The 17,773-nt window shown below is 40.5% G+C and overlaps 1 protein-coding gene across 2 annotated transcripts in view; it reads left to right on the top strand.

Moving 5' to 3' along the window:
* DCAF12 (DDB1 and CUL4 associated factor 12) overlaps positions 1-17,773 on the top strand; it is a 41,407-nt gene that overhangs the window by 13,312 nt on the left and 10,322 nt on the right. For both annotated transcript variants that reach the window (XM_054031664.1, XM_054031665.1), the window contains exons 3-8: positions 1,027-1,233; positions 3,306-3,366; positions 11,861-12,054; positions 13,148-13,213; positions 14,314-14,476; positions 16,920-17,104. In XM_054031664.1, coding sequence (XP_053887639.1) covers positions 1,027-1,233; positions 3,306-3,366; positions 11,861-12,054; positions 13,148-13,213; positions 14,314-14,476; positions 16,920-17,104 — 876 coding nt within the window. The remainder of the gene's footprint in view (positions 1-1,026; positions 1,234-3,305; positions 3,367-11,860; positions 12,055-13,147; positions 13,214-14,313; positions 14,477-16,919; positions 17,105-17,773) is intronic.

Raw genomic sequence — 17,773 nt, 5'->3', positions numbered from 1 at the left:
TTAGGGAATGGAAAAGAATTATTAGTTTTCTGAGGCAACTGACAAAGAAATGATAGATAAATATAAACTGCATTCTAAGCACCAGAAACTCTTGTGCTGACCCCATTATAGAAGTGTCCGGCAAAGTGATAAATTCAGAACATGTTCCCTGTACTTTTCCCGTTTCATTAATTCAGCTTCTTAAAAGCCTTTGATACTAAGGGTATGTTCAAAGAAATGCTACAAGTGTGATTAAAAGGGATAGTAAGGGTACGTCTTCACTTACCGGAGGGTCTGGCGGCAGGCAATCGATGTTCTGGGATCGATTTATCGCGTCTGGTTAAGACGCGATAAATCGATCCCGGAAGTGCTCGCCGTCGATGCCGGTACTCCAGCTCGGCGAGAGGAGTACGCGGCATCGACGGGGGAGCCTTCCTGCCGCGTCTGGACCCGCGGTAAGTTCGGACTAAGGTACTTCGAATTCAGCTACGTTATGAATTTGCGTACCTTAGTCCGAAGTGGGGACTTACTGGGGACCAGGCCTTAGCCTGAGCCCCGCAAGCCCAAGTTAAGGGGCTGTTGAATTGCAGTGTAGATGTTCAGGCAGGCTGCAGCCCAAGAGTTGAAAGTCTACTCTGCAATTCAACAGCCCTTTAGCCTGAGCCAGCTGGCATATGGGCCAGGGTGTCTAATTGCAGTGTAGACATACCCTAAGTGTCCTATGTTTGGATTTAAAGAAACAGTCAACTTATCACTTTTGTCTTGAGTGCTGGATTTCTGTTCTTACAGGTAACACTTAAGAAGTTACCTTAAAATCCATTGCTAAAAATGTAACTCTGTCCTTTTTAATCACACTTGTAGCATTTCTTTGAACATAAATTTTTGTGGCTTAGCTTTGAATTTAAGCACCATTATGAGAATCAACAATGTCATAACTCTGATCGAGAGTGGATCAAGTGACCTGCCATTTTGTTTCTCTTCAAACTTATGACGTGAATTTGGTTCAGTGGCTCTGTCTCTACAACTTCATGTACATCTGTCTTTCAGCTGTTTGTGGTAGATGTCCAGACTGGTCAAATTACGAAGATTCCTATTCTGAAAGACCGAGAACCTGATATGGTAAACCAGCAGGGCTGTGGTATTCATGCAATTGAACTAAACCCTTCGAGGACGCTCTTGGCTACAGGAGGAGACAATCCAAACAGCCTTGCGATTTATCGTCTGCCTACACTTGATCCCGTCTGTGTGGGAGATGTAAGTTAACATATTTGGGCAAGGTACAGAGTCACACAGTAGGTCGGGGTGGGCAAACTACAGCCCACGGGCTGGATCCGGCCCCTCGGGGCTTTGGATCAGGCCCATGGGATTGCCACTCCCGTGGCGCCACGCAACTCCCAGAAACGGCTGGCACCACGTCCTTGCGGTCCCTGGGGGATGGGGGGGCAGAGGGCTCCGCACGCTGCCCTCACCTGTGGGTTCCACACCCGAAGCTCCCATTGGCTGGAGTTCCCTGTTCCAGGTAAGTGGTGCTGGGTTGGAGCCCGCACCCCGAACCCCTTCTGCACCCCAAGCCTCCTGCACTCCGAACCCCTGCCCTGATCCCCGCTCCTGCACTCCGAACCCTTGTCATGAGCCCCCTCCTGCACTCCGCACCCCAACCCCTTGCCCTGAGCCCCTTCCTGCACACCACATCCCCTCTCATACCCCACACTCCCTCCTGCACCTCAACCCCCTGCCCCAGCCCTACATTCATGGCCCTGTATGCAATTTCCCCACCCAGATGTGGCCCTCAGGCCAAAAAGTTTGTCTGCCCCTGCAGTAGGTATTACAGTGAAGTGTCCAAGGTCAGAAATCTCATTTCGTGCAGAATTGAAGTGTCAGGGTGAATGCACTGGAGATATGGACACACATCGCTGTTTAATGTGGTCTGTGCACATCTTTAAAAATATTCCATTTAGTCTGGAAGAGTGAACAGGCAAACAGGGCAAGGGATGAGTCAACTCTACTGATCCTGGGGTTTTGATTCTGTCCTTAATAAGCAATCTTCTTGCAAAGGCTTCACTGTAGAAAGAGCTTCTTTGTAAGCCACATCCCCCAACAGACCCATTTTGGAGACCAGTGTTACCCTTTAGTTAGAAATTAGCAACATCCTAAGTTACTAACGTGAAACTGAACTTTCACACACGGTAAACTGAGGAAAAACCAGGCTGTTTAGCATAAAAACTATATTTTGAGACGATACTGTGTGTGTGGGGGGGGGGGGGTGGGGGGGTGTCAATGGTTCTTCTATAAGCCAGTGTGACTTGCACATGGATTGCACAAGACAGAATTGGGCTCTGTGGGTTAGTTCTAACTCTGTAGCTCTTGCCTGCATATGATGTAAACTGTACCATGCTCCATTTAATAATAATAATAATAATTAATAAAATCTTATGACCTTTTAAAAAAGTTTCTTAAACAAAGTTAAAGGGAGTGTCTTGAAAGCTTTGTTCTTGGGCAGGACCTTCACATTAGCATCAATGAATCACAGCAGCTGAGGTCATAATGTCTGTGGTAGCTGTTTTAGGGTGATAACCAACTGCAGAGTAGCCTGATTTCTAAGGTTTATAGGACATCACTTCCTATCTAGTTGCATAGTACTGTGACTTAACCTCTCTTACGCAGAATTACTCCCATTGAAGTCAAAAGAGAGTGTCAGGCCCACAGTTCTCTGTGAACAACTACAGTGGCATCCCTTGAGTTATCTAGCTTTACTATAGGGGTAACTATTGTGTATGGAACACCCATATTTCCAGCCTGACCTATTTTTCCAGAGCTGCAGTGTCATGGATTGTAAATACATAACTATTTTTAATGGCTTCTTAATATAAAATGTAGAACACAATTGATTACATCAATAGTAGTGATGTGTGTATGAGAAAATACACAGGAAATGTGATTTGTTTTTCAAAAGTAAGGGATGCACCTATGTAAGTGCAACATCTGATTCTTCAAACTTAAATTTTGGAACTGAATGAAGTTTAATCTTCTTCATGAGGCTTCTTTACTCACCACTGATGTTAAAGTGCCACTATCTATTTGAAATCTATTTCAAAAAGTAAGTTAAAAGTAGTTTCAGGTAATAAACTAAAATTTGCAAGTTTTGTGATGTTGCCATCACAATTGTCTATTTTTTTTAAATAGGATTTCCTTTTGTTGCTGTACAAAAAACCAAACTCCCTGTTCAAGGCAAACTGTACAACTAGTTGCGCATTTGCTAGCAGTTGGTATGTAAAATATACACACTGATAAATCGGACAGGCTGATTTGTCCTTTTTTCTCTTCAGGATGGACACAAAGACTGGATATTTTCTATTGCCTGGATCAGTGATACTATGGCTGTTTCTGGTAAGTTTATCTTCGCGTAAGCCTTTTAGAGTGGTTGTTCAATGTCTGTGTCTGAAGGAAAGACTCCAAAGTGCTACTGGGTAAGTACATGATTTCTGACGAGGTGATCAGAGTATCAGGAAGATGTATTTGTTGGAGGAACAATGGAGCACAATTTTTTTTCATGATGCTTCCAATTTAAAACCTGTGAAACAAAGACACAATCTATACTTGAAATATAATCACGGTAGCACCAAGCTGTCTGATATAGCTAGGAGCATCCTTTTTCTAATGCATTTTGTTTGTAGTGTGGATGGTACAACATGGCTGTAGAACTGCTATATTGGCCACACTACAAACAAATTTCAGAGTAACAGCCGTGTTAGTCTGTATCCGCAAGTACTCCTGTACTACAAACAAAAACCCTTATTAGAACATGGACACCTCTAACCATGACAGACAGCCCTGAATTGACATGATTCAACCTGAAGTATAGTTGGAGCCTAAATGTTGTGTGTGTAATTACAGACCTGGTTGAGACACCATCCACATGCATCTAAACTCTTTAGAGACCGCAAAAGTCTTTACCCGCAATTAAATAATTAAATCATGCTTTAAAAATAACCCCAAAACTCCACACCCATGTAGTTATACTGAGTGCCTTTAAATCCCACTAACCTAGTTGTTAGTGTGTATCAGGAAGAGAATGTATCCCACTAGGGAAAGTTTCTGCATATCCGTGCTTATTGTAGAAGTTGTCACTGGAAAACTGAATAAAGTAAAGCAAATCTTGATTGTGGAGGTGGGAAGTCTCCAGGAACATGTTCTCCAACACTGAACAATGAGGTGCAGTACTTGATTCTGCTCCTTTAGTAGGTAAGGTTTAATACCATTTAATAAATCTCTTTGTAGTCATTAGATATTGGATACCATTCCTCTGTACGTAGAGAGGGAGATTTGGGCTTGACTGTGGGTGTGGCTCCATCCAAAATCACCTGCAGCCTCAGTGGTGCTTTTTAAAGCTGCTTATTTTTAATCTTGGGTCAACTCTGAACGGCATTGGTCTTGCAGGGAGACTAGTCTTGCTTTCACACTTCTTTCTTGCTGATTATAGCTTTCCTTTACTATTGGTCTCAGCCTTCAATGAGCCTAGATTGGGGCGGGGGAGAAGAGGAGTGTCCACACAATGGGAAGCTTCTCAAGAAAAGCAAACTAGTAAAGTTGGAGAAAAGAACAGATATTACTGAGGATGCTTGATGGAGAGAGAGAGAGAAGGGAACAGCAGAGCAACAAGAAACCTAGTACATGATTGTTTTACCCTGTTTGTTACCCCCACATAGCTTCATCGTTGTGCATTCAGGGGAAGAGAGCCTGCCACATCACGCATACCATGTGATGCTTCAGGTTGGCTCTTTGGCATGTGTCCATGGGGGCATACAGGTTCTGCTGTCTGGACATGTCACTAAGGCAACAAATCCGAGCATAAATACTGTATTTAAAATTGTAGTCAGCTTGCCAAGTATGTTCCGGAGAGCTTGTTTACCTGTGGGTCCTGGTGCAGAAAATGCCACGGATAAAATGATGGAGAAGGAGAATTAATAAACCCTATGAATATGAAACTAATTATCTTTGGCCATTAAAGTCGAGAAGCAGAAATATTTGAAATAAAGCTGAGGGAGGAGTTACCACATGCCTCTATGTAGGTCGAGAAACTGAAGGCGAAATTTCACACCACCTTCTGGGAGGCAGATTAAACATCTTTCCCTCTCAGGGAAAGGAGCTATTGGTCCCACTGCAGGTCAGGTCAGATTGCCAGCCACTTCCGGCTGTTTGGGATTAGAGGCCTGCCAGTCTCTGATGTCTCATGTGAACACTCAGGGGAGGCCTTTTTGTATCCTGCTCCAGAGAGGGCTGGAAGGTTGACTTTCCGTGTCACTTTATCTAAACACCAGCAAGAACGACGCAAGGGTCAACTTCCACCCAAGTGTGTGGAGTGTCTTATTCAAGGAGCTCATAGACATAAACTAAATCTCTTTTGACCTAAAGCAGCTTTGAAGGAAGAATAAGTCTCCCATTATAGGCGAACAATAGGCTCTTCCTTGGTAAGAGCTTCTGATAGGATGAATAATTCTCTAGATGATACTTATAAGCCTAGGGTGACAAATGGAATTCTCCCCTTGGCTTCAGGGCTAACCAGTTTAACAAGATACAGTGACACGTTTCTCTGTTAGCAGTAATAAAAAGAACAGCTTCTTTATAAAGTGTATCTGGGTGTTTAGAAATTAATGGGGGTGCTATTGAATTTTAAATCTCCATAACAAACAAGATTATGCTCCATTTAAAAGCCATGACCGTATAAATTAATTGAGTGGTAGGACACTTGTATCATAAAATGTTGTTGGGAAGCCCTTTACTGTGATTGTCAGTAATGAGCATTAGTGGGAGCTGATGGGGTTTATTTGATGGTAAAAGACACAATATGTTGAGCCAATGATGTCATGCCGGGATACTGCCATGTCTGGATGACTCAGAATCCATTTTATACACCTCTACCCCAATATAACGCGACCCGATATAACACGAATTCGGATATAACGCGGTAAAGCAGCGCTCCGGGGGGGTGGGGCTGCGCACTCCAGTGGATCAAAGCAAGTTCGATATAACACGGTTTCACCTATAATGCGGTAAGTTTTTTTGGTTCCCAAGGACAGCGTTGTATCGAGGTAGAGGTGTACTTTAAAAGTAAAAAAGAGAGTGTACCAAAGGCTATAATTTCGAGGGGTATTAATCCTTACTTGCTCTTTCCAGCTTCAAAGGGACACTCACATGAACAGAGCCCTTTGTAAATCACACATTCACAGAGGGCACAGAAATCATGAAAATACACCCCACTCCCACACTGTGATCTTTCCCATTTTTTAAAAAAGGGAAAACATCTGCAAGTTTAGAATACAAAAAATTACTTAGTCAATTTTAAGGACGGAATGAATTTTATTGAATTTACTTGTAAACTTCATTCCATACAAACTGTGAAATTCCATACTTTGCCATTAATGCTGTTAGAAATTTTCTTAAAAATTTACACTGCCCTACACATGAACCGGGCAGGAGTTGTTATCCATATTGTGTAGGCAAAGAAGGAGAGGTACAGATGGCAAAACTGAGGCACAGATGGAAGTGAGTTGTCCAAGGCCCCGAGGGATTGGGTCTCAGGGCTGGGAATAAGAACTCAGTTCCTTGCTCCCAGACCTGCGCTCCTCTAGTGTCAGCGTGGTCTAATTTAAATCAAGGGGTGACTTTAAATCATTGTTTAAAATTGATGATTTAAATAGAGGCTTTCCACTTGATGATTTAAATAATCATTTAATCAATTTTTCCATTTGTACTTGTTTTCTAAAAAAGTGTATTCTCATTGGTTGGCATAATCATTAAAACATGTTGATTTCCAAGTCAATAGAGCCTTTATGTTAATTTGGTATATCTTTTTGCTACTTAAGAGGGTGCACTGTAATGTAATACATTTATTTAAGCAATTGTATAGCTTCATATTTTCAGATTGTTATTAATTGTACATTTTTAGTATGTTAGAAAATGGTGGATCATATATTGTCTATTAGGTAATTAACTTTTTGATTTGTGTCAAATTGCAGTAGGCTGGTAATTGGAATTTAAACACACAACAGCATATAAAACTTATTTTTATGGAACAAAACAAACTTAAATGTTTTGGCTACCTAAACTTTTCTTATCAAAACATGTTCCACGTTTATAGCTAAAGGAACAGAAGGATTAATTATAGTCAGTGAATTAAACTGATTGCTTCAGGTCACCTTGAAAAACATTCAAATTTCACTAAGTGAAAGTGACCGGAGCTTAAGTTTCTACTCGTCTAAGTCTCTTGAACACGAGACAACAGTCTCTTAAGTTACATAAGCTGTCATTCAAACTTTTAAAATTAGTACATCTCATCCCTTGTTCTGATTCATAGACTGGAAGAGAGAGACAAGTTTTTCTGCTTTTTCAATTCCCAGTTGATTTCTCAATTTTGAATGAATTAGAATATTTTCTTCATTTGGACTTTCTGTGCCTGCAGAGGAGGCTACTGCTGCCGAAAGTTGGTTTAACACTTCAACAAACTCTGGTGCTTAGCTAGTGACATCTACCAGCTCAGTGGTGTGACTTTATTTAAAACATCAGCAAACAAGTACTATTTTGAATGGTTCACCTCCCGCCCTGACATTATTTTAGCTGTTGCCATGTTGGTTCCAGGATATTAGAGAGACAAGGTAGATGAGGTAATAGCTTTTATTGGGCCACCTTCTGTTGGAGAGAGAAACAAGCTTTCAAGCCACACACAGCGTGTCTCTCCCACTAATAGAAGTCGGTGTAATAAAAGATATTTAGTCACCTACCTTGTCTCTCATTATTGATGGGTGATTATTAGATGCCCAAGTCTCAGCAACATCATCTTCAGCAGTTAGGCGTCTACCTTGGTGCACTGGATTGAGAATATTGGTATGAAAATGAGATGGAGAAAATGCTCGATCCATCTGCTTTTTTTACTTCCTACAATTAAACTTTGTGGTTGAATATCTTTTTCTTCAGTATCTCTTGAAGTTCTCTCCAAATTTCCACAGCCTCAGCAGTAAAGCAGCAATCTTTCTGCAGTTTTTCCAAGGCTATGGAAATAGGTTTCAGTATATTCAGCATATCTTCTACATGTCTCTTCAGTCAGATATTGATGACTTTGGCTGTGATAGCTCTATCGTGTCATGATTTTGTTCACAAATGGTCATCCGAATAGGCCAGTTCTTAATAAATAACCGAAAATGGTCAACTACTTGAATTCCATTGTACATTAGTTTGTATCCTCCTGCTGAAGCAAAATGGCTGTTACCGTAAATGTTTTGTAATTTCAATATTGTCCTTTATTCTGGAGTCCTACGTAATAGGTGCATCAAAAGAGCACTGCACCTGTATAAGTTTCAGGTTCCTTTCATTTATTTTCTTCTCGTTTTCTTGTCATCTTTGCCAAATTTGCAGCATTGTTTGTGACAAAGCTATGCACTTGACACATTGTTCAGTTTGTTACATCAGGGTGTGCTCATACAGCAGAATACTTAAGAGAAGTAGCAGTAACAGCTGTATCAATTGTTTCTGTAAAATAAGTGGTTCTCAACATTTCCAGATTACTGTCCCCCTTTCAGGAGTCGGAGTTGTCTTGTGTACCCCCAAGTTTCACCTCACTTAAAAACTACTTGCTTACAAAATCAGACCTAAAAATACAAAAGTGTCACAGCCCACTGACTGAAAAATTGCTTACTTTCTCATTTGTACCATACAATTATAAAATCAATCAATTGGAATACAAACATATTTGCATTTCAATGTACAGTACATAGAGCAGTATAAACAAGTCATTGTATGAAATTTTAGTGTGTACTGACTTAGTAGTGCTTTTTATGTAGCCTGTTGTAAAAGTAGGCAAATATCTAGATGAGCTGATGTACCCCCTGGAAGACCTCTGCATATCCCAGGGCTACGCGTACCCCTGGTCGAGAACCACTGAAAGAACCCCACTTTCTGTTGGTACACAAGCACACGTTCCTGGATCATTGTGTACATTACTCCACCCATCAAGACTTAATTCATTTTCCTGACAAGGTTTGTTGCACACAGTTCAATTTCCTTGTCGTACACAGTGTCCATCAATGTCTGCTGTGCCGGGGGGGGCTGGTCATAATAATTGAACCATGTGAATGAAATGTATGTTCTCAACAAGGGAAAAAAGGAGAGAAGTTGTTACATAAATAGCTGAGCAACTTTTTCACCTATGGAGTTTGGCTGGTCCTGATCATGAACTCATCCATAAGCTTTACTGGATGATGAAGAAAGTCTTTCTGATACAGGTAACTTACTGTGTGATGTAGCTGAGTTGCAGCACTGCCGGTGACACCAGCAGTTGACTCTGAAGTTGCAGACATTGCAGATGATGGACATCCACAACCTTTAATGTCTAAGCTGGGCCCTAAAACAATGGTAAACACAAGTTACACTCTCACTGAGTGTCACTCAGTGCACTGCCTTAAAAAAATTAAAAAGGTTATAAATGAAAGATTCCTCCTACTGCAGCTGTTTGTACCACTGCTGAAACTATATAATTTATTCTAAACCCAGTTTTGTAGGAAAAATAATTAAATTGTAAAGATTAGCTAAATCTGTTTAAACACTTATCTCTAGCAATATACCAAACAGCTTGAAAAAACTCTTTTTAAATGTTAAAATTCATACATGCCTAATAAAACTTTTTAAAAGGAAATCTTCGCCTAGGATGTTTGATTATATTGAGCAATTAAAATCATCTCCGAAATCCAGCAATAATAGTAAAAATGTAATTGATAAATACTCCCACAACAAATTAACATAGCTATTATTATGTTTTGAAATTCATCGGTAATCCACCCAAAACACACATGCCCATGCATGGCAATAATCAGTGTTATCCCTTATTAGCATAGTAAGACATGGTAGGCAGTCTGTAAGAATGGTGCCAGAATAGGTTTACTGACCAGCTGATCCATATTATTCAGACATGTCAATATCATTTTCAGTCATTGCCTTGTTAACAGCATTTTTCATATTGTTTCATTCTAACAATCAGGCCTTGCATCTCTTCGTTGCATTGTTTACATTTGGCATGTGTTCCTTTTTTACCCAAAGGTACAGGAATTTCTTGTAAAATATTCCTATATGGGGTCTGTTTTACAACCTGCAGCCATGGCAGTTTTTCTCCAGTTCCCAGGTGTTGAAATCAATGCTACAGGCTGCACTCTGAAGAATGTTGTCCCTTCTTCCCAGTGTCTTGCTTTGACACCATTCTTGCTCCTTTCTGGTTGTGTACTCTGGTCCTCCTTCCTTGTTACATAACTCCCTTCCCCACTCCCCCCGCATTGCCCTCAGAAATACAAAAGAACAACAAACTAAGATTTCTGTTTGTGTAACCCACATGTCTTTTGCACTGCAGTATTTTATTTGTTTAGAAGCTGAGGGAGGCAGTTGAGAAATTAATGGATTTCTGTTTGCTTGTAGTGCAAGGAGACAGGGCAAGGCAAGGCCATTTACTTGACGTGCCAAGAAGGCGGGGGCTTGGTAGTTAGTGGGCAGATCAGTGTTTTTCAAGGAGCTGGAAAGAGTTTCCATGGTGGGTGGAGTCCTAGATATTCATAATTTGAGAACTCAGCCAATCTGATCTCAGTTAAGGAGAAGCTGTGAAATAGGAATATGGCACCACCTTGATGGGCTCAGGCAGTGATCATGATGAGATATCTGATGCTGTCGCCTGGAGTCCTAGGCTGGGTCTCAACACCTATGATGACTTTGCCAGTCTCTTGTGCCCAGTAGCAAGCCCCTGCGCCCCACACAGGATCAAACTCTTCATACAGTATATGACCTATTGTGCCCTATTTCTAAAGCTTGACCTCAAAAGTTAGGTGTTTTTTTCCCTGACTCTTTCTCTATATAGGAAAGCAGCATTTAACTGCAATTTTTTGATAGAGGTTCATGGATTTAGCATATTTTTTAAAGTGTTTTAAGAGATTGTAATAAGTTTAGGCCTTAACATATTTTGTATTAAATTCAGACTTCATTTTAAGCAGGTTAGTTTTTTAAAAGAAAAACTTGGTATAATTTAAATAAATTACATTTTTTACAAAATGGATTTTTTTATTAAAAAAAAAAAAAATTATCCAATCTTGTCTAGTGTCATCAGAGACTATACGAAGGATGGTCTTGCTGACTGGTGTCTGCAGACCCAATAGAGAGAACTAAAATAGTTGCTTGTCTGAAGATTGCTTGCTCAGTCTCTTGCCATCTGAGTTCCTGGACACATTCAGGGCTTGTCTAAACACACAAGATGCACAGGTTTAACCGAAATCAGTTTAAAAACCGGTTTCGTTAAAACAACGCAAGCCACTGTTTGAACACTTATGTTTGTTTAAAACTGATGTCTGTTTAGTTTGCACCTGTAAATATACTGCCAAGTTTAAACCTACTTGAGTGTTCGTTCAGGGTTTTTCCACTGGTTTAATGAACCCCATTCGAAAATGCACCTTTTAGTTAAACCAGTGCAACAATGTAGACTAGACCGTGCTGTTCCAGCCACCTCTAAGCTGCTGCTAGTTGTATGTTCGCTGAAGATGATCGCTCCAATTTGATGCTCCTGTTTACTGCTTGTAGATCTCAGAATAGCTCGATTTGATTGAGCTGCTTTAAAATGTAGGTAGCCATTGGCAAGTTTTAATGAACCCAGTTATCTTTCTAAATTTGACTGCTTTCAAATATCATATTTTTATTAGACTTTATTAATACTTAAAGACCAACAATGTGTTCAGTTAGATTAAACTAACAGCACTTTATTCTTCCCTTGTCAGGGCCATGTCTTACTTGCTTGACTGAAGTTCCATCTTCAATAGGGAAATTTTGTGTGCCTAACACATGCTATGTCCTTTCTATTCAGGTTCCCGGGATGGCTCGATGGGTCTCTGGGAGGTGACAGAGGATGTGCTGACTAAAAGCGATGCCAGGCACAATCTCTCTCGAGTCCCTGTCTATGCTCACATAACACACAGGGCACTGAAAGATATCCCCAAGGAGAACACCAATCCAGACAACTGTAAAGTCCGAGCACTGGCATTCAACAATAAGAACAAGGTCAGTAAGATAGAAACAGGGAACCTGAGAGGAGTGAAAAATGGTAACCTTTCAGTTTGTAACATTGGATACAAAATTAGACTGGAATCACTTTAGTAAATGAACAGCAAACCTGCATCTGCGGTATATTTTGCTTGCTGATTCTTTTGTCTTCCCCTTCTCTGATACTGATCTTTGTCTGCTTCTTTTGTCTCTGCCATTAACAAACAGATAGGATCTGGAGCAAACATCAAATGTTCTTCTGGAAGGAAAAGTTTTCCTGTGGGCTTTCTGGTTTTAAGCTCTTTGGCCTATGGAATGTGTCTATATACAATAGGCAAAATACTAGATGAGTTTGGACCATGCTCGCTGGTGGTAATTCTGTCCCACTCTTAACTGGTGTACAAACCGTTATTACTGATCAGTGCATGTCTGCCAGTGGCCAGCGAATGCGCATTCAACTGATTCGACTCCTAAGACATAACATTAGACAACTCAACATTTTTTGTTGGCCAAGCTTGTTTTTGGTATTTGTCAAACTGTAAAAATGTGAAAATTTATCTTGCAAACTAATTAATACCAATTGTTAGGGAGGAGGATATGGCTTCTAAAAGACTCTCTATTGTGATGCAAGACTTAGGTTTTTGTTAATATGCATACATACAATCTTATTTAATATTTATTGCCCCATGTTGCTTTAGGTGCTGGTGCTGAGAATTCCCAATGCTAACTTGTAGTGCATTTTCTTAGACTCATAGACTTTAAGGTCAGAAGGGACCATTATGATCATCTAGTCTGACCTCCTGCACAACGCAAGAGCAAGAGTTGCTCACTTGATCGAACAAGGTTCTTATATTGGCTAAGCTACCGTTTGGTTGTAGGCTTTCCATTTCACTTCTGGTCTTTCCCCACTGTACCTTTTGTGCTCTTGTGTTCTACTGAAGTCAATGTGCAATTAAGACTTATCTTGTACAAATTCATCAACAGATCCAGGTAGCATTCATCTAGAAGTTCAACTCAAGTCATTAAAGTAACCTTTAAACAGCTGCTTTGCATTGTAATTTATTTGTACGAATATATATCATATGGAAGCTAACTTTTTTTTTAATTCTAGGAGCTAGGAGCTGTGTCCCTGGATGGGTACTTTCATCTTTGGAAAGCAGAGCACACGCTATCAAAGGTTGCCATTCTCGTGTATTTATGCTAAATTTCAATAGTTAACCTATCAGTTAAGGCTGCTTCCTACTCTACGTCAGTTTCCTTAGAATGTGTCTGAATAGACGCCAGCAGTGTCTGTAAGACACTTGCCCAAAACGTTGATTTGAAGCTTGAAAAGTTTCATAGCAAAGGTAACGTTTATGAAGTTAGAGCACTGGACATGTGAGTATTTATTTCCCTTTTGAGAGAGGGAAACTCCTAATTTCTTACTAATCTTGGACAAATTAGGAGCTTTCACTTGTCTTGTTCTAGTGTTAGTTATACTAAGGTTTATCAATATGAGGAAGTTGCCCTGGTTTGACTTAGGCCTTGTCTACATTTAAAACTTATACCAGCAGAGCTGTGTTGGCTAGGAGTGTGGAAAAAATCCTAGCCAACAAAGCTGTGCTGGCAAAACCCGCAGTGTAAATGCAACGATGCTGACAAAGTGCTGCTTTTGACATACAGCTAATGTTGTTCAGGGAGGTGGTATTACTGTGCTGGCTGAACTCTTCTGCCGGTATACGCTGCATCTACAATAAGGGGCTATGCCAAATCGATCCTGTAGTGTAGACGTAGCAGTAAGATGTACTTTCAAACCGGTTTAGACTGGTGCAAACTGCTGTTGATGCTTGGTTTGGTTTAAACTAGGCTTACTTCAACTTAGGCTAAGTTAATCAGGAACAGATTTAAACAAAGATGAAGCAAGAGTGTCTACACAGGGAATTGTACCAGTTTAACTAAGCCTGTTTAAAAACAGTCTTTAGCTAAACCAGTACAATCTCTACATGTGGGCAAGATCTAAATGCCTGTCTTTCTCCCTTCCCTGCTCTCCAAGAGCTGCAATTTCCAGCTTCTCTCCACCCAGTGGCATTACCATCTCTCCTTGCCCCTCTCCTTCAAGTCTTTGCCCTATAGATCACATAGTTACCTTCTTCCAGAAGAGTTTCCAAATCCATGTTACTGCTTGAGTGTAGTTTCCTCAAATCTAGTTTCAGGGATGTTTCGATTTTGTTCAGTCATTTGCATCCCTCCTCCCCCCCCGACATTTTCCAGTTAACTTCTCTCTCCATTTATTTCCAGCTACTTTCCACCAAGTTGCCATACTGCAGGGAGAATGTGTGTCTGGCCTATGGTCAGGAGTGGTCAGTGTATGCAGTAGGGTCTCAAGCACACGTCTCCTTTCTGGATCCAAGGCAGCCTTCCCACAATGTTAAGTCCGTCTGTTCCAGAGAACGAGGCAGTGGTAAGGAAACTTTGAAGTGAAGCTTTACCTTTTTGGAAAGATCAAAAATTTGACAATCAGGGCTGCAGTAAAATACAGTAGGCTAGTAAATACCAAGGCTTTTCCTGTGAACTTCCCAGATCAGTAGTAGTACACCTCTACCCTGATATAACGCGACCCGATAGAACCCGAATTTGGATATAACGTGGTAAAGCAGCGCTCCCGGGGGGCGGGGCTGCGCGCTCCAGCAGATCAAAGCAAGTTCGATATAACGCGGTTTCACCTACAACGCAGTAAGATTTTTTTTTGGCTCCCGAGGACAGCGTTCTATCGGGGTAGAGGTGTATATGTAAACTTAAACTTTGAACTAATATTCTCCACGCAAAACAGATTAAAATAGTATCTCTGAAGCTAAGGGAGAGAGGCAATCACCTCGCTCTTTAATCAGGTCAAATTAAAATCTCTGTTTAGACTTTGTTATGCTTAAAGGGATGCTATCACTTCCGAGTATATGTTGTAAACTTGTTAATAATAATGCAGTAGATTACTAATATATTGGGTTTTCAGTAACTATTGGTACTCTGTTTACTTCTTGCATTTGTGTGTGCTGCGAATGAATAACTGTTTAGTCACCTGCATGCTCTGTACTACACTACTGAGTTTCAACTCTGCAACAGAATGTTTTTTTTAGAATTTTAAAGCCATGAAGGAAACATTTCTAGGGTTTAAATTTTGTAAAATCTTGTTCTTACAAAATTTAAGTTGAGCCAAATGTAAATAGTCTAATTGTCAACTTCTGTACTGTTTTGGGTTATACACACTGAAGAAAACTTTAGGTACCCAGGTTTGAAAGTTAATGCCTAAATCCATATTCAGGCACTTGGATAAGCAGCCTTCTTTTCAAAGATGCTAACCATCTGTAGCACCAATTGATTTCAGTGGGATTTGTGGATGCCTAACACCTTTGAAAATTTTTATTGAGTTGAATCCTACACTAACTATGGGTTTAATTTTAGGCACCCAGGCTTGAAAATATTGGCCAACAGCCCTTTGCTGCTGAATGTTCCCCTTATGAACCAATTTGATGCCATTTCCCAAAGTGTGTCTAAAACAGCCTCCTGATAAACTGGGAGAATCTGTGTGGTACTAATTATCTTGTGATTAGAGAAGGATAAAAGCTATAAAATGCAGGAATTGGTTTGGAGACTGTATGTCCTCTGCACGCATTCATCATCACCTACTCCCCTTGTGTGAGCACCCTGATGGATTGCTTTTCAAGAGCAGAGTCAGAGTAACAGAAATTAAAGGGCACCCCCCTGTACTATTTTTCTAGTTCAGATGATTGCTCTCTTCCTGACTATGCTAGCCTCTGCTACCTTCTACGTAGTCCGAAACCGCTTGCACACTGCATTGCCAAACCCAAATCTTTGTAACCTGTAAAACACAGGCATAGTCTTCTTAGCTAACTCTAGACTTTTCCTCCATATATGTAATTTCTAGCACCTTTCTCCCATTACTGCACAAATTCCTGTTTTTAATCCTGCTTGGTTAGAATGAATTAAATTAGACAGCACTTTGGCATAGCTGGATGGGAGCAGGCATATTATTTACACTGAACTTTCACTTCCATTTTGAATGTTTAATTTTATCTTACTTTAAACAAACTGTAGCATGCTTCATCAGCTTCTTGTATCGTACTAAGAAGGTGGCAGAATCTGTTTTTGGTTCCTCACTGATTTATTGGGTTTCTTTGTGGAGCTACAAAACAAATTCTTTATACAGCAAATAGCGAAGTGATGACTGGACCTTAATAACAAAGTAACGCTACAGGTTTTGTTTGGGTAAATTCTCTCCCCAAAGCAGATCAGTTTAAACGACCTTTTTAGTTTAGGGCACAAACCTAGATTTTTTGAAGTGATGTTTGGAACACAAGGAGACTAATCTTAAAGGACAGACAGTCTCCTTCCTAGTGATTAGTACATCTGCATATGATAGCCCTCAAAGTCATCATGGGACTGCTCTTGCTCCTACTGAAATGAAGGAAGTCTTTTTCCATATTGTTTCCTTTCTGTACCCCCCTCTCTGGTTCAGGTCTTATACGTAGATTGTAAGCCCTTGGGGGCAGGGCCCATCTTTTGGTTCTGTTTGTTGTCTGGCACAAGGGTGCCCTGCTCTGAGTGGGGTTCCTTTTGGCGCGCTACTCTGATATAAATAAATAACGGGAGCTGGATTGGATCCTTTGTGGGGAGAGGGAAAGATATTTGCAATAGCAGCTGTGATTTCTGTAACATAAATAGAACTGACTTGTGCTGTCTTACAGTTAAAGGGAAATGAAATAATCTGCCTACTACTATATTCTTGTAACAGGAAAAACAACAACCCCTAAAGCAGCACCCACCACTGCATAGCCAGAGCATGCATCTCCTCTTAAATGTGATTGTAACATTCTTTTTCCCCTTGACAGGTATTCGGTCAGTGAGCTTTTATGAGCACATTATAACAGTGGGAACAGGGCAGGGTTCCTTGTTGTTTTATGACATCCGAGCCCAAAGGTTCCTGGATGAAAAGCCCAATCACGCCTGCCGTGGACAAAAACAGAAACTCGGAGGAAGTGAAATTTTAAAGTTGACGACCGGGAAAGGCTGGCTTGTGAGTAGCTTGCAGCTGTTGAAGCTTTTCTATATAGGGATGTTACAGGGCTTGAAGACCAGTTAATTCTATGATTTTGGGAACTATAGATGTCAAATGAGCGTCACTAAAATACTGACTCAGTGACTGAAATCCCTTTAGCCTTTCCTCAGAAATAACGACCTGTTAGGAACATTTCTCTAACTCGTTGCAGTTCTTAGCAAATGGCCCTTTATATTTTCAATGTATTGTACTGCACTGTAAATTGAAGTGCTCTTGAAAATAAGATACATTCTGTACCCTGAAGAACTTACAATCCTAGACCAGGCAGAGGGAAAGGATGGTGCAAAGAAATACAGCACATACTAGTAAGAATTAACATTTGATTTCAGCCTAACTCCTAATTTTCAGTTGCTCATAACTCTCTCACTTACTCTTTTTATGAAAGCTCGAGCAAAATATGGTGAGTAATTCAAAACTGGCTCAATCTTGACAAAATATTCTCCTAGCAAAACTTTTGCATAACTCCTACTGAATGGACAAACTTCATACTCTATTTTGTAGTTCTCCTTGAAATCTCAGAAATAGATCTTGATGTTGAGCATTGGTACAGCAATGTTAGTTACACACACTTAAAGTAGATCTTATGTGGTCATAGTAGACTTAGGCTATTTATTTGTGGTCTAGAAA

The sequence above is a fragment of the Malaclemys terrapin genome, chromosome 6 (assembly GCF_027887155.1).
Source record: "Malaclemys terrapin pileata isolate rMalTer1 chromosome 6, rMalTer1.hap1, whole genome shotgun sequence".
NCBI lineage: Eukaryota > Metazoa > Chordata > Testudines > Emydidae > Malaclemys > Malaclemys terrapin.
The sequence above is the reverse complement of the archived record's forward strand: the minus strand, read 5'-3'. Positions and strand labels throughout refer to the sequence as shown.